A 14,889-nucleotide genomic window follows, 5' to 3' on the forward strand; every position below is an offset into this window, starting at 1 on the left:
CCTCTTCATCTGTGTCATAAAATTATTAGTCCAACAGTGTGCTAACGAGAAGATCCAACAGAATATTTAAGCAGTGCTTAGCAGACAAATAGTCCTCTACATTTGGGGACATGCGGGACTTCCCTTTGTCTTGAGTTTGCCGGGTCAGCTGTAACAAATACCACAGTCTGATTGGCTGAAAGAACAGGAATTTGTTTTCTAAGTTTTGGGGATAGAAATGCAAAATCGAGGTGTTGGAAGGACTCTGCTTTCTCTGAAGTCCCCAGCGACCCGGTGGTGGCTGCCAGTGTCACCCAATCTCTGCTCCATCCCGTGGCAGTCTGTTTCCTTCCGTCTCTCCTCCTCCCCTGTGCCCAAATGCTCTCTGCTCCCGAGGACTCCACTCACCTTAGGTTAGGGCCACCCCGACTCGGCTTGGCCTCCCCGTTTACAGATGGGTTCACACCCACAGGACAGGTCCCCGTGGGGCGTGTTCAGTCCACAGCACCCTTTCGGAGGTGATACGGGTTAAGTTTGAAATGCTGACTAGACTTAATACTTGTGTAAGTGCCTTGGCAGATAGTGGACATTCAATAAACATTTAATAATTTAGTTTTTCTCTTTGACCAAATTTTTTATATGGGTAGTATCTCATTCCCAAGTAGGGGCTTTCCTGGATTCTATAAAATCATGAGAGATTATCAAAGGATGCTATGATTGATTGACATAACTCAGCAAGAAAAATTTGGGCTTATAAAATCTATAATTCAATTCATCCATATTGGACTCTGTAGCTAATTTCAAAGCAGTACAAGAGATCTATCATAATGCAAAATTTTAGAAAGAATAAGATACTCTACAGAGGATTATATTCTTAAATGTTTGTTCAACTTCAATTAAATTACATTTGAGAGTTTTCTCTGTCTACCTCAAAAATGTTGATAGCCAAATTAAGACTAATTAGTAAACAGTCAATGGTGTGGTGACCCTGCTTGGAGTTCTAAGTGAAATGTCCCCTGATTTCCCACTTCACATTATTTCATTAGGAGAGTCACTGGTTTTTTTTACCAGAGTTTTTTGTTTTGTTTTGTTTTGTTTTGTTTTTATAGACTGTCCACAAAAAAAAAAAAAAAAGAGCTCTAGGGAAGCAGTCTTTTTAATCCACATTTCTAAAGAATAAAACATTAACACACATGTGGTCAATCTCCACGTATGTCTCCCAAAGTTCTCACTTAGTGAATAAAGTGTACACAAAGCTCATAAGGCTGTCAGAGGTTATAAACAGCTAAGGGGTCTGCGAACACGTCCGTGGGAGGAACGGGCACGTTAGCACACCCCAGAGCAGCTGTATCGTGAGTCAGCTCAGGGCTAGAGAGAACAGATGCTTGTTGCTGCATGGATTAGGTAACTCAGAGGCTGAAGCCTTAAAACAAAATGAGTCATTGCCACTTACCAACCACTATTTATTTCTCCCAAATTTACTTTACCTTTAAGGCTGAAGATAAAAAGACCTGAGGATCTGAAGAGTAAGGGGGGATTGGGAACAGATGGTGATAGAGCCAAGAGCGACTTCAGAAGATGAGGATCCCCCATCCGATGGCCTGTCCCAGTGTAGAGGCGCGTTCGTCACTGGGAGGGGCTCCCCGGTGGGCCGCTTAGTGTCCTGGCTGACTGTAGGGCAGACAGGTCAGCGTTTGAATCCCAGCCCACCACTGGTTTCGAGACATTGGTCAGGTTACTTCACTCCTCTGTGTCTCAGACATCGCATAATAAAAGACGTTTAATAGCAGGTCTACCTCATGGAGCAGCCGTCAGGATGATGCCTGTAAATCACCTGGTGTCAGCACCTGGCAAGAGCTGAATACACCTCGCCGTGGCGTTGGTGGTGGCGAAAGAGATGACGGGGGAGGTCCTGGAGCAGCCCGAGTTTTCCGAGATAAGGGGCAGCAGTGCTAGAGGGATGTTTGTGCTCCTGGTCCAGCAGGGAGGGGCTGGGGGTGACAGCCAGGAGGGGAGGAGGGCGACACTGTGAGGAGTCAAAGTGGGTTAGGGTTGAGGCAGCAGCAGGTGATCCCAAGGACAGTCCTTGCTCCATGTGTTTGCACAGCAGTCCATTTACTTTAGCCGAGGCTGCACACTCCTCAGCCAGCCCTGGAGATGAGACATCCTGGGCCGACGGCTTTCTGATCTCAACAGTCCCTCAGCCCGTGTGCAGGGAAGGCCCTGGAGGGTAGTCCTTGGCTTCCATGGGTATAAACTGCTGCCCCAGCTCCTCAGTCACTCCACTGTAAAGGGGAGAAAGCAGGCTGGGAAGGCGCCCCGGGCCAGGAGACACCACGCGTGGGTATCCTACGAGGCCGCGTCACTTTTTAATCTTTTAATATTTTGTACTGTTGAAGTTTTGACAAAGGTTACCATTGTAAGTCCACCTTTTTAAAGTGAATTAATGAATTGAAATCTGTAGTATCCTTAAAAGCCTGCCAGTGAGGCGTGCGCACCTAGAACCAGAAGGTGCTTTGTGTATGTGAGTGTGTGGGCAAAGTAAGCGTCTCTTAAGAAAGTGTCAGAATTATGCTCTCCGTCTTCGTTGTACAGAAAATTAGTTTGTGTCAAGGCCATTAGTATGAACAGTTAGTTTAGGATCATTTCACTTTCTCTGCATTAACAATGGTATTGACCCTTTTAATTGTTAGTAGCTTGAATGGGATTTAACTTCCTTTCTGCCAGTGAAACCGTTATTTTTCTCTTTTTTGTGTGTGTCTGTAAATCTTTAATACTGTAGTCTGTATTCATGTAATCCATATGCCATGATTTGACTGCATAGTAAGTTCTCAGAGTTTGCTTGCTTCATTTTATTCTTTAGGAAAGGCATTGCCTCTGGTGACATGTAAGGGCATCCATCAGCTAAAATGGTCAACATTCAGCACTTTTACAGTAAGGAAGGATTGGAGTGGTATTTCTTATAATATAAAGACAAAGAATTTGGAGTGTCTCATAGGATTGCTTTACAGATACAGCCATGTTCTCTTCTTTCCCATTTGTGTAATTGCCTGTGCTGGTTACTTTTATTTAACATGGGTTCTTAAGGTGTTGTTTTTGTTTTTATATATTCACTTATTCAGTAAATATTTATTGAACACGTACTATGTGCTTTTTCTTGAAGTAAATTTGGAACTTGGGTTCTGAGAATTTACAGAGCATTTAGAGAAAACGGAAATGTTCAGAATTTCTAGTTTTCACCTTAAAAAGTAACATTTTAATCTATATGCATGCCTTGTAGTATCCTCAAGATTTATGTTCTAAATTTTGTTTAGACATTTTGGCCAACCAGTGTTAGGCCTAACATATTAAAGATGATATTAGTTATCACAGATGAAGGAAGCATCATATTTTTAAAAATAGTTTTGTGGGGTATATTTCCCCTTAGGATGAAGCAGGAACATGTATCTATAAAGAAGAAACATTCCATCATTGAACAATAGTCTTTGAATTATATATTTTCATTCAACTTTTCATATTTTTAAGTCTTCCTAACTGAACTGAATCTTCTCCAGACTCAGGGTTTGCTGCTTATTATTCCCTCACATTGCTTAGCTGACACAGTATTATGTATATGTGAGGCATCTGATCAGCTAATTATCTTCTCCCAAATCCTTTTTTTTCTTAAATTTAATTTTATTGAGATTGTTCACTTAGCATACAGTCATCCAAAGATCCAAAGTACAAAATCAGTTTCCCACGGTACCGTCATACAGCTGTGCATCCATCACCACAATTAATTTTTTTTCAATTTTTAGGACATTTTCATTACTCCAGAAAAGAAATTAAGACAAAAAAGAAAACTCAAATCCTCCCATACCCCTAACCACCCCCCCTCCATTATTGACTCATAGTATTGGTATAGTACATGTGTTACTGTTGATGAAAGAATGTTAAAATACTACTAACTGTAGTACATAGTTTTCAATAGGCATATTTTCCCTATATACCCCTCTATTAATAACTTCTAGTTCTATTTTCATACATTTGTTCTAGTTCATGAACAAGATTTCTAATAGCTATACAGTTTATCACAGACATTGTCCACCACAAGATTCACTGTTTTATACATTCCCATATTTTAGCCTCCACCTTTCCTTCTGGTCACATATGTGACTCAAAGCTTCTCCTTTCTACCACATACACACCATTCAGCACTGTTAGTTATTCTCACAATAACGTGCTACCATCACCTCTGTCGATTTCCAAACACTTAAGTTCAATCTAGTTAAACATTCTGCTCATAATAAGCAATTGCTCCCCATTTCTTAGCCTCGTTCTATATCCTGATAACTTATAGTTCATGCCTATGAGTTTACATATTATAACTAGTTCATATCAGTGAAACCATATAATATTTGTCCTTTTATATCTGACTTATTTCACTCAATATAGTGCCCTCAAGGTTTCTTCATCAACCCGTTTCTTTTTTAAGACGGCTTTGTTCACACACCATACTTTCTGTTTTAAGTAAATAATTGATGGTTCCCTGTATAATCACATATTTATGCATTCACCACCATCACCACTGTCTATATCGGGACATCTCCATTTCTTCCACCAAGAAGGAGGAAGAGTCAAAGAAGGTAGTGAGACAAAAGAAAAAGAAAGAGAAAAAGAAATGACAGCTAAAAACCAATAAAAGGAAAGATAGAATTAAACTGAAGTAGATAAAAGAGTCAGACAACATCACCATTGCCAAGACTCCCATACCCCTCCCTTATGTCCCTCTCTTATAGGCATTTAGCTTTGGTATGTTGCCTTTGTTATGTTAAAGGAAGCATAATACAATGTTTCTGTTAACTAGAGTCTCTAGTTGGCATTGATTGTATTTTTCCCCCAGTACCACCCTATTTTTAACACTTTGCAAGGGTGACATTCATTTGTTCTCCCTCATGTAAAAACATTTATACATTTTATCACAATTGTTGAGCACTCTAGGTTTCACTGAGTTATGCAGTCCCAGTCTTTATCTTTCTTCTTTCCTTCTGGTGTCGCACATGCTCCTAACCTTCCTCTTTCAACCATATTCACAGTCAACTATGTTGAGTATACTTACATTGCTGTGCTACCATCACCCAAAATTGTGTTCCAAACCTCTCACTCCTATCTTTTCCTATCTGTCTGTAGTGCTCCCTTTAGTAATTCCTGTAGAGCAGGTATCTTGTTCACAAATTCTCTCGTTGTCTGTTTGTCAGAGAATATTTTAAACTCTCCCTCATATTTAAAGGACAGTCTTGCTGGATACAGGATTCTTGGTTGGTGTTTTTTCTCTTTCAGTATCTTAAATATATCATACCACTTCCTTCTTGCCTCCATGGTTTCCACTGAGAAATCCACACATGGTCTTATCAAGCTTCCTTTGTATGTGATGGATTGCTTTTCTCTTGCTGTTTTCAGGATTCTCTCTTTGTCTTTGGTGTTTGATAATCTCATTGTTAAGTGTCTTGCCATAGGTCTATTCAGGTCTATTCTGTTTGGGGTATGCTGTGCTTCTTGGATCTGTAATTTTATGTCTTTCGTAGGAGATGGGAAATTTTCATTGATTATTTCCTCTATTATTGTTTCTGCCCCTTTTCCCTTCTCTTCTCCTTCTGGGACACCCATGACACATACATTTGTGTGCTTCATGTTGTCATTGAGTTCCTGGAGATATTGCTCATATTTTTCCATTCTTTTCTCTATCTGTTCTTTTGTAGGCAGGATTTCAGGTGTCTTGTTCTCCAGTTCCTGAGTGTTTTCTTCTGCCTCTTGAGATCTGCTCTTGTATATCTTCATTGTGTTTTTCATCTCTTATGTTGTACCTTTCATTTCCATAGATTCTTCCAGTTGTTTCAAACTTTTGATTTCTACCTTATGTTCATCTAGTGTTTTCTTTATATCCTTTATCTCTTTTGCCATATCTTCCCTGAAATCATTGATTTGGTTTTTTATTTGATTTAGCATATTTCTTTGAAAATCTTTTATTGATTGTTTCAGTAAAGTGAAACAGTATCTCAGCTGTATCCTGATTGAGGTGTAAGTCTGTTCCTTTGACTGGGCCATATCTCTGCTCTTCCCAGTGTAGTTTGTAGTCCTCTGTTGTCTAGGCATCTGGCTTCCCCAGTTACCCCAATCAGATTTTCCCAAACCAGAATGGGTTCAGATCTCAGAATGGGGTTATATTCAGTTTCAAGTCTCCCTGTGGGTGTGTCTTAGAGATTGACAGAGTTTCCTGTGAGGTCTCGAGCCGCTGTGCTTTTCCTAACCTGCCCAGCAGGTGGTCCCTGTCAGCCAGTCAATCCTGACAGGTGTAAGGCAGTATGGCCCTTTTAGTTTCTGTTTTGGCTGTTTTCCCCCAGGTTCTGGGGTCTGAGTTCTGAAGGGAAGGCGGCAGTAGAGCTGGGCCCCACCTCCTTCCTCTTAGGGAAGATACACCTCATAGGGAGTTATCTTCTGCATTCAAATTGTTCTTTGTCTCTCTGACTCTGTTTTCTCCACCCCTGTCTGGGTCAGAGCACTGTGAACTGAAAATGGCTGAGGCTCTCTCCACTGAGCCACTCAGGTTGAGAGAGAGAAAAAGGGAAAGAAAGCTACCTTTCAGAGCCAGTCCACAGCCCCCCAGTTTTGCCAATCAGCCAGAAATAGTACTTGGTCTTCTGGGCTCCCTTTTCTGGGACACAGGAGTTTTCTGGCTCTTTAAGGTCAGTTGTCATGAAAAGCCTCTGTCTGCTTGTTAGTGAGTTTGTCTGTGTTTGTAGCTTGTAGTCAGCAGTCCACATTTGTTAATTAAAACCCCAGTTGGAGCTAGACTGGGCTATATTCACTCACTCCGGGACTGCTGCTTTCTCCCACAGCAAGGTTTTGCAGCTCAGCCTGCCATGGGGGGAGGGGGCTCCCAGCATGGTTCCACAGTTTCTACTTACAGATTTTATGCTGTGATCTCAGGCATTCCTCCCAATCCAGGCTGGCACACAATGTGTGGACAGTCATGGTTGTCCCAGCACTTGTTCCAGATCATTTACTAGTTGTTCCTGGTTGTTTATTAGTTGCTCTAGGGGGCTAACTAAACTCCACTCTTCTCTGTGCTGCCATCTTGCCCCTTACCCTCCCAAATGCTTTTAATACTTACAGAAAATCACTATGTTGAAACAAATTTCTCACAGAGTTTTGATCTAGAGGATATCACATTTTTAAAAAAGCAAGACAAATACTAATGAACCCAAAGAGAAAGGTAGATGACACTGTTATTTATTTCTAATTTCATTTTGGTAAAATATATATAACATACACTTTGCCATTTTAACCATTTTCTTAGTGTAAAATTCATTGGCATTAATTGCATTCAGTGTTGTATAATCATCACCGCTATTTCAAAAAACATTTTCATCACCCCAAACAGAAGCTCTGCTCCCATTAACTAATAACTCCCCACTTCTCCTCCCTCCAGCCCCTGGTGGCTTCTGATGGGATTTCTGTTGCTACAACTTTGCTTATCCTACAGATTTCACCTAAGCGGAATAGTACAGCATCCGTCCTTTTGTATCTGGCTTCTTGCCCTTAGCATACTATTTTCAGGGTTCTTCCAAGTGAATCAGCACTTCATTCCTTTTTAAGGCTGAATAATACAGCATTGTATGGATGTGTAGCACATTTTGCAAACAATGCAGTTTTGAGGGCATCATATTAATATCAGAATTGCGTCCAGGGAATGTAATCCTGTACTATTCTAGAACAATAATACACCAAAGTGTATGTTTGATATATTAGCATAGTTATGCTAAAAAGCGATTGTAATTTTTTCCCCGGAAATTTGAGGAAGAGAAGGCCACACTGGGTTAAGACAAAACCTGAGAACCCCACGTCGGGGTTGCCCGCGGCCGGCTGCTGCAGTCTCGCCATCGGGCGTCTGATCTCCCGCGCTCTCCTTCCGCAGCCGCGAGGGAGACCGTCTGGCTGGAGAGAGAGGAGCGCGCCCGGCAGCACTACGAGAAGCACCTGGAGGAGCGGAGGAGGAAGCTGGAGGAGCAGCGGCTGCGGGAGGAGCGCCGGCGGGCGGCCGTGGAGGAGAAGCGGAGGCAGAGGCTCGAGGAGGACAAAGTAGGGCGCCCTGGCGAGGGTCGGGGGGGGCCTCTGAGTTGGGGCGCAGCGAGTCAGCTTTGCCCAAAGGCGCCCTTTCCAGGGCTGCAGGGTGCAGGAGGGTGATAGAGTGCGGATGACGGTTTTCACTGCATCAGAAACGTCCAGACCTGTAATTTATTTAGGTTCAGGCGGTCTGTACTGATACATTAAGACCACGCCGAGTAATTCGATTTCTGCAGGGCTTTACCATTCATGAACATTTTCACCTGGATTATCTCACTTAACCCTGACTCACCCTATAAGTGTTACATATCAGTTTTTGAAAACATGGAAACTTAGACTCTTGAATGCTTAAGTTGCACAAGGTCATACAACTCCATAAGTGAGGTGGTTGGAATTTCTACATGCTCAGACTCCAAATTCCATCCTTAAGTACCGTACCACATTTCTTAAGCCTCTGGCTGAGCTTGGACCTGCACTGGGCTCGCGTTGGCCGGGACGCTGTAACAAAGTACATGCCTAGTTGGCTTAAACAACACGAATTTGCCGTCTCACAGTTTTGGAGGGTGGAAGTCCAGCATGCAGTCCAAATTTTCTCTGCTGATGAGAACTTCATTCGTAGTGGGCTGAGGCCCACCCTCATTCGGTTTCACGTCTTCAAAGATCCTGTTTACAGATGCCTTCCCATCCCTGAGACGGGGGTTTGCGTGGGGCACAAGCCAGTGCATCACACCCCCCTCTGGTTCTGTGAGTTGTGGAAGCATCACCGCCCCCAGTGCCGGTGATGTGGGTCCTGTGCAAATGGCTGCAGGCCATCCCAGCCCCTCTGAGCAGGGACCCAGTCGTTCCTAGGACCCTGCTAGGTTGATCTTATTCCCACTTAGAGATAAGGTGTTTGAGGTCTGGGAGGTTAGGAAATAGATTAGGAGAAATAGGGCCAGTGTTTAAGTATAACCCCTCACTCCACTTGGCCTTAAAATGTAGAAGTCCCGAACAACCAGGTTGAATCTAATCTTCCGCTCCTCGCTTCCTTCGAAGGAACGCCACGAAGCTGTGGTTCGGCGTACGATGGAAAGGGGCCAGAAGCCAAGGCAGAAGCAGAACCGGTGGTCCTGGGGAGGCCCTCTCCATGGGAGCCCCAGCCTCCGCGGCCCAGGTAAACAGACAGTGACCCTGCTCAGAGTCAGCCTCTTCTCCCTGGCAGTAAAAGTGCAGTTGCTTCTTTTTCTAAGTCTGTTTTTGCAAAACAGGAATCCTGCTGAAATAACTAAGTGCAATTAAATGTACACTCCCAGTGTTGAAGAATAAGAGCATGATGGAAGTAAGAAGAGAAGGTTCTTTCTTCCCCTTAAGCAGGCTGCTTTTCTCGTTGGTCACAAAAGTCCTTTCAAGAGAGAAAAAATCAAGGCAGTGTCTCCAAACAGACATGCTAGTTTCAACTCTGTATTATTTGAAGTAATTCATTTGCACAAAGGTTTCAGGATTATGGAATAAGTTAACCAGCTTTATCATTTTCTCTGGAAGAGTCACAGTAGTATTGACTGATGGAAATTGATACTAGGATTTTACATATTCTGAACCCTAACATGTATACAACACTAATACTCTGCAAGCTAGAAATAGTAGGAGATAGCAGAGCTCTTTCCTTTTTGAATGGACAAAATCTTACTAAAATTTGGACTTAGGAGAGGCTTGATTTTTGTACTGTAAATTCAAAACACTTTGAATTGTACATAGCATATCAGTTCTTTTTCATTTTGCGAGTCTAGTAACTTTTTTTTTTTTAATTTACTTTGAAAAATCATTGTGTTACATTCTGTCCCCAGGTGGTTTTGTTGAATCATCATTCACCTTTCTCAATTTAGCAGGCCCGGACCACCCCTTCACAGCTTTTGGAGATACTATAAAACCTGGTACAGACATCCCTGGGGTTGCTGGTTGCCTGGCCTGTAGCTAGCACTGGAGACCTAGGGCCAGCGCGTCACTAGCCAAGCCGTCACCTCCGTAGACACAAGGCATGCTTGGTATCCTGGTGCATAGACTAGATCTTGTACCTGGCACAGGTTTTCTTGAGTGTGACAGTGTGATTCAGGTGACTTAAAGGTGTTGAAATAAATAACTGCATGTACCGTACTTGCTTTCCCTTTAAGTGATCTTTTTGGATAAAGCCTTTTTTAAAATGTTAATAAATTACCTGGGCTCAAAATATATCCAGTTTGTTTGTTTTTCCCCCAATCAATGTTGCTGTTGCCACTTTAGCTTTGATGTAAATAACTATGGGTTTTGTTTTTTTGTTCTATTTTTTTTTATTCCTAACATTCGGTTTATCTTCTATAACCGTGCTATTTTTAAAAATCTGAAAGCATATCACAACTGTTATTTGTCTGAGAATGACCAAAATTTGAAAGCACTTTTTTTTTTCTCTTGTCTGTTCATGATCCACTTCTATTTGGTGGGGCACATATCAAATCTGTGATCATAAGGATCATTTACGTGTGACATGTCATTCTAGGGATAGTTTTGCATATACTCTCCATGCAGAAAAGCTATCATGGTATATATTTTCATAAATCATATTTTTCTCTTACTTGACTTCATATTTTTACACATGTATGGCAGATATACCATTATAGATTTTCAAACATGTTTGAGGAGACATAAAGCTGCTTGGCCTTCATTCTTTGTATCTGCACTCAAAGTTTAAAGTTTTTTTATTATTGCTTCTTAGAGCAAGAAAAACAAGTGTTATATTTGTGAGCTTTTTACAGGGTAGTGAATTAAAGGAAGTTCTGCCAGAAAAGAGAAGTTTTTCTGAAAATAATTGGAATTTATCCAAGTTCTTAAAGCCCAGAAAATTATCTACAACAATCTCAAGAGCAGGAACCGGCTTATTCATTTTGAATACAGTCTTATTCATTTTGAATCCCCTTACTTCAGGGCAGTGCCTGGCTCATTGTGGACACTCAAGGTTTGCTGACCAACGGACAGATCCTAAAATGCATTCAGATTAAAGTCTTATCCAACTGCTGGCACATCTGAAAACCTCAATACCTTTAGAACTGATTCTTCATAAATCCTTTAAATAATATAATAAGTGTATGTTAAACCTCCATAATTTTATCCATCTGTAACAGAGTTGGGTGTTTTACTGTTCACCACCGTTTTTAGGGCTGAGAAGACCTAGTCTAGCTCTCTTGCACTTTCTTTGAAGTAGAGCTAAATGTTTTATAATAACCCATTACAAATCTCCCCGAGGATGGATCTGCCGGTAGACACAATTTTTCCCAACCAAAGCAGTATCGGAAAGTGTATTGCTATGAAATCACTTAGAGATAAATTTCATTCTCCTTCCTGTTCCTTTGTGCCTTGTATTTCATCATCAAGGTGTTCCTTTTGATATTTTACCGTATGTCTTTTCTTGATGTTGGCATTGCCCTTAAAGCCTTTGGTTCATTGTCAGTGTGAGCCACAGAGGTGTTTTTTTTTTGTTGTTGTTGTTGTTTTTTAAATAAAAGTGCTTCAACGGTAGAAATGGGTCCCAGTAGAAGATACGAATGTCAGGTATGGATGGAAGGCTTGTTTATATCCAGTACACTGACAATAAAAAAGAAAACTGTTATTCTGTAGGAAAAAGTTCACCACAAAACTTTTATCATCAGAATTAGTTAAATCAATGGGAACTGGGTTTTGAAAGCATCAACCACAAGGAATATTTTTTATTTTAGTTTTAGAAGGTGCTCACTGTAAAAAACAAAGAATATGGCACAACCCTTAACAGAGCATCCACCTGCCTCCTCATTAGACATAATTAGATTTTTAGACTTTTGCTATATGCAGTTTTGTTGGGGGAACCTGGCTTGTGCTGCTGTGCACGGCTGCTGCTCAGGTGCACTGTACCGACAGACTGGCAGGCTGAGTTTTGCCTTGTATGTGGCTAGAATTTCCTTTCTCACTAAATACATGAAGTTTCAGACTTTTTCTAAAAAGCCTAAAATTACCTGACTGGTCACAAGACAATAATATTGTTCATAAATGTACAATGTTCTCTGGTTTTATTTATATCACTACCAGTTTTACTGAGCGAGTTTGTGGGTTGATGCTACATTTGTAAACCACACTAAGCACTGTGTTATACACACAGAAGTGTGATGGTTAGTGGACTTTTGAAAAAAGAAATGCTCGGTGGCCATCTTTCCACACCTACAGTGCTTTTTGTTTTTCTTTTAATCTTCTCTTCTACATTGAAATGTCCCAGATAAAAAGACTCGGCAGGCAAAAGTACCAGCAAATTCGAAAAAAGACCCCTCTTTCCTTTTTCCCGGCTAAGTATGCATTCTATGTTACCAGCACCCCAGGGTTCCTATTTTGGAAAGTTACAAAGGGTTCACTGCCCTCTCTTTGTTTTGACTTTCAGGGCTTTAGCTACTTTACCTGATTGTCCTTTTGTCTTCATTCTTTTGTTGCATCATAACAATATCTTTGAATTTCCCTGGCTGATAAACTGGTGAACTGAGTATTCGCTTTGCCCCATTTAAAAAATAAAATGAATTTTATTTTCAACTTTTAAGTCACCTTTAAAATGTCCACTTAGAAAACTGTGCTATTATGTACAATCTAGTCCTAGAGCTGAAAGCCTCCAATCCTAGTTTTTCTTCTCATCATGAACTAGGAAATTGCAATGCTGCATGCTGGCTGTCAATTAGCATTATCTCCATTTGTTTTAGATCCAGACAGGCGCTCAGTTTCCACCATGAATCTTTCGAAACATGTCGATCCCGTCATTAGCAAGCGGCTCTCCTCTTCATCTGCAACTTTACTAAATTCTCCAGATAGAGGTACAGTCCAAAGGAAAAAAAAAGTGTTCTGTTCTTTACTTAATGCTTTTTTTTCTGGATGTTTACAGATAAAAATAAGCATCTGAAGTTGCTTTCCCTACGTTTCTTAAATAGGAAGAAAAAAACTTCAGAGTAAAAAAGCAATAAACGGCTGAGCAACATTTTCCTTGCGACAAGAACGTTTCTCATTTTAGAACTTGGCTGAGTGATTGCATTTAGCAGTGATGAAAGCGGTGCTTCTCTCAAGTTTTTAGTAGATTTTACAGCTCCAGAAATCACCCACTTATCCGCCAAAATGCAAATAATCTTTGTCACGAACATTTATTTGACTTCCAGCACATTTTCTGTGACTTTGGGAATTCCGGGCTGTGACTTTCTAAAAAAAAAAAAACTTTTCTAAATGATTCATGTTGGTAGATTTCATTTTGCCAATTTATTTCTCATTTAACCGCACCTTTCTAACTGCATTTCTTGTGTGTGATTGGTTTTTGGTGTCCATTCATTTGCTCTTAAGGGATTTGACCAACTTCAAGAATGTCCTCCTCATCATCACAGCCTTGTGACAAGCTTAACAATCATAGTCTGACAATTAACAATTTATTTGAATTTTGAGTTTTAATTACTCCATGGATTTACAGTACATGAATGTTGAGTTTATTTATAAAGTGAAAATTTTATTTTGCATATTTATATATGATAGAAGGAAAAAACAAGCTTTTAAGACAAGCTACTTGTTTTCTATATACCTAAGACAATTTTAAATAAGAAACCAAAGAATTATTGTGCAATATGAAAACACAGTCTTTAAAGGTAACAAGTTGTGGTTACTTTGAGTTCTTTATTAAGAAACCAACTGGGAAAGTTTCAGTGTTTATAGTCTCTAAAAAGTATGTAATGTGTGCATGCTTGTATGTGTGTATGTGTATTTGTGTATTTTATATTGTATTAAAGTTGTTACGGTGCCACTGTAATGTACAATATTATATGTGTTAATGTTATTTCATAACTAACCTCTTAAAGCGCTGAATGTTTGAGCAATTTACTATTCTATTCTTGCCTTTTGACCAAAACCATTCCTTTTTTAAAAATCTAATTTGCTTAAATCATTTCTTCAAAATCAATATTAGACATGTAATCAAGTTAGGGTGACTTTCACATGTTAGAGAAAAGAACTATGAATTAAAATGCCTTTCTATAAATGGCTTTTATTTCAAACCCATTCCCTTAATATAATGTAAGATATAGCACATGTAAGTTATTCTTTCAAATGTCTATTCATCTTTTCTTCTGAATTGGTCACCTATCAGCACTTTAATTTCCTACTTCTGTAGATCAGGACCTGAGACAAGCTGCAATTAGGATTTTGCAGTATTTTAAGTTGAACCTTGCTTACTGCCTCCTGTGTTCCCGTAGCTGAACTTGGGGTAAGGGTGCGGGAGTGGAACATCCTGGCCATGCTTCAGTGGAATGACCATCCTGAATGTCCTTGGAAATCAGAAATTTGAAGGCATTTTGTGGATCCCGCACGATAGTGTCTGATTGGATGTTGTGAAGGTGATAGGCTCTTGGAACCGGGCGGAATCTGTTGGCTGGATCACCTGCTCCAGCAGGGTCCATAGAGCCCTCCGAGGTGCTGGGCCTGACTTCATCGTGGCAGCAGAGGGCCAAGAACAACCCCCCAGCCGCGGCCCCTGTTGTTGCTACGCCGCATTGTCGGAACATCCCTTCATGGGCGTTGTTCCTGGGATTGGCTCTGATTCCCCACATTCATTCCTCTTTAGGGGGGAGTTAGAAGTGGGGAGTTAGGATACCAGGGTCCAGGGAAGGCCAATGACCAGTTCACAGCTGGGGCCAGGAAACTGCCCTTTGATTCGCAGCACAGGCCTAGGAAATTGCCTGTAGCCTGGCGTGATGGGACAATAATTTTCTTTGCTGCTATCTGTTTTTAAAAGTTAGTTATCTCTGTTATCTAGTT

General features: G+C 40.8%; 1 protein-coding gene across 11 annotated transcripts in view; it reads left to right on the forward strand.

Moving 5' to 3' along the window:
• The window catches only part of MAP7 (microtubule associated protein 7), a 174,749-nt gene that overhangs the window by 127,393 nt on the left and 32,467 nt on the right, over positions 1–14,889 (forward strand). For 9 of the 11 annotated variants that reach the window (XM_037842476.1, XM_037842480.1, XM_037842481.1 and 6 more), the window contains 3 exons: positions 7,934–8,097; positions 9,118–9,235; positions 12,804–12,914. In XM_037842476.1, the coding sequence (XP_037698404.1) occupies positions 7,934–8,097; positions 9,118–9,235; positions 12,804–12,914 (393 nt within the window). The remainder of the gene's footprint in view (positions 1–7,933; positions 8,098–9,117; positions 9,236–12,803; positions 12,915–14,889) is intronic. The other 2 variants (XM_037842478.1, XM_037842479.1) reach the window with 1 other exon arrangement.

This window comes from Choloepus didactylus, chromosome 7, assembly GCF_015220235.1.
Source record: "Choloepus didactylus isolate mChoDid1 chromosome 7, mChoDid1.pri, whole genome shotgun sequence".
Taxonomy (NCBI): domain Eukaryota; kingdom Metazoa; phylum Chordata; class Mammalia; order Pilosa; family Megalonychidae; genus Choloepus; species Choloepus didactylus.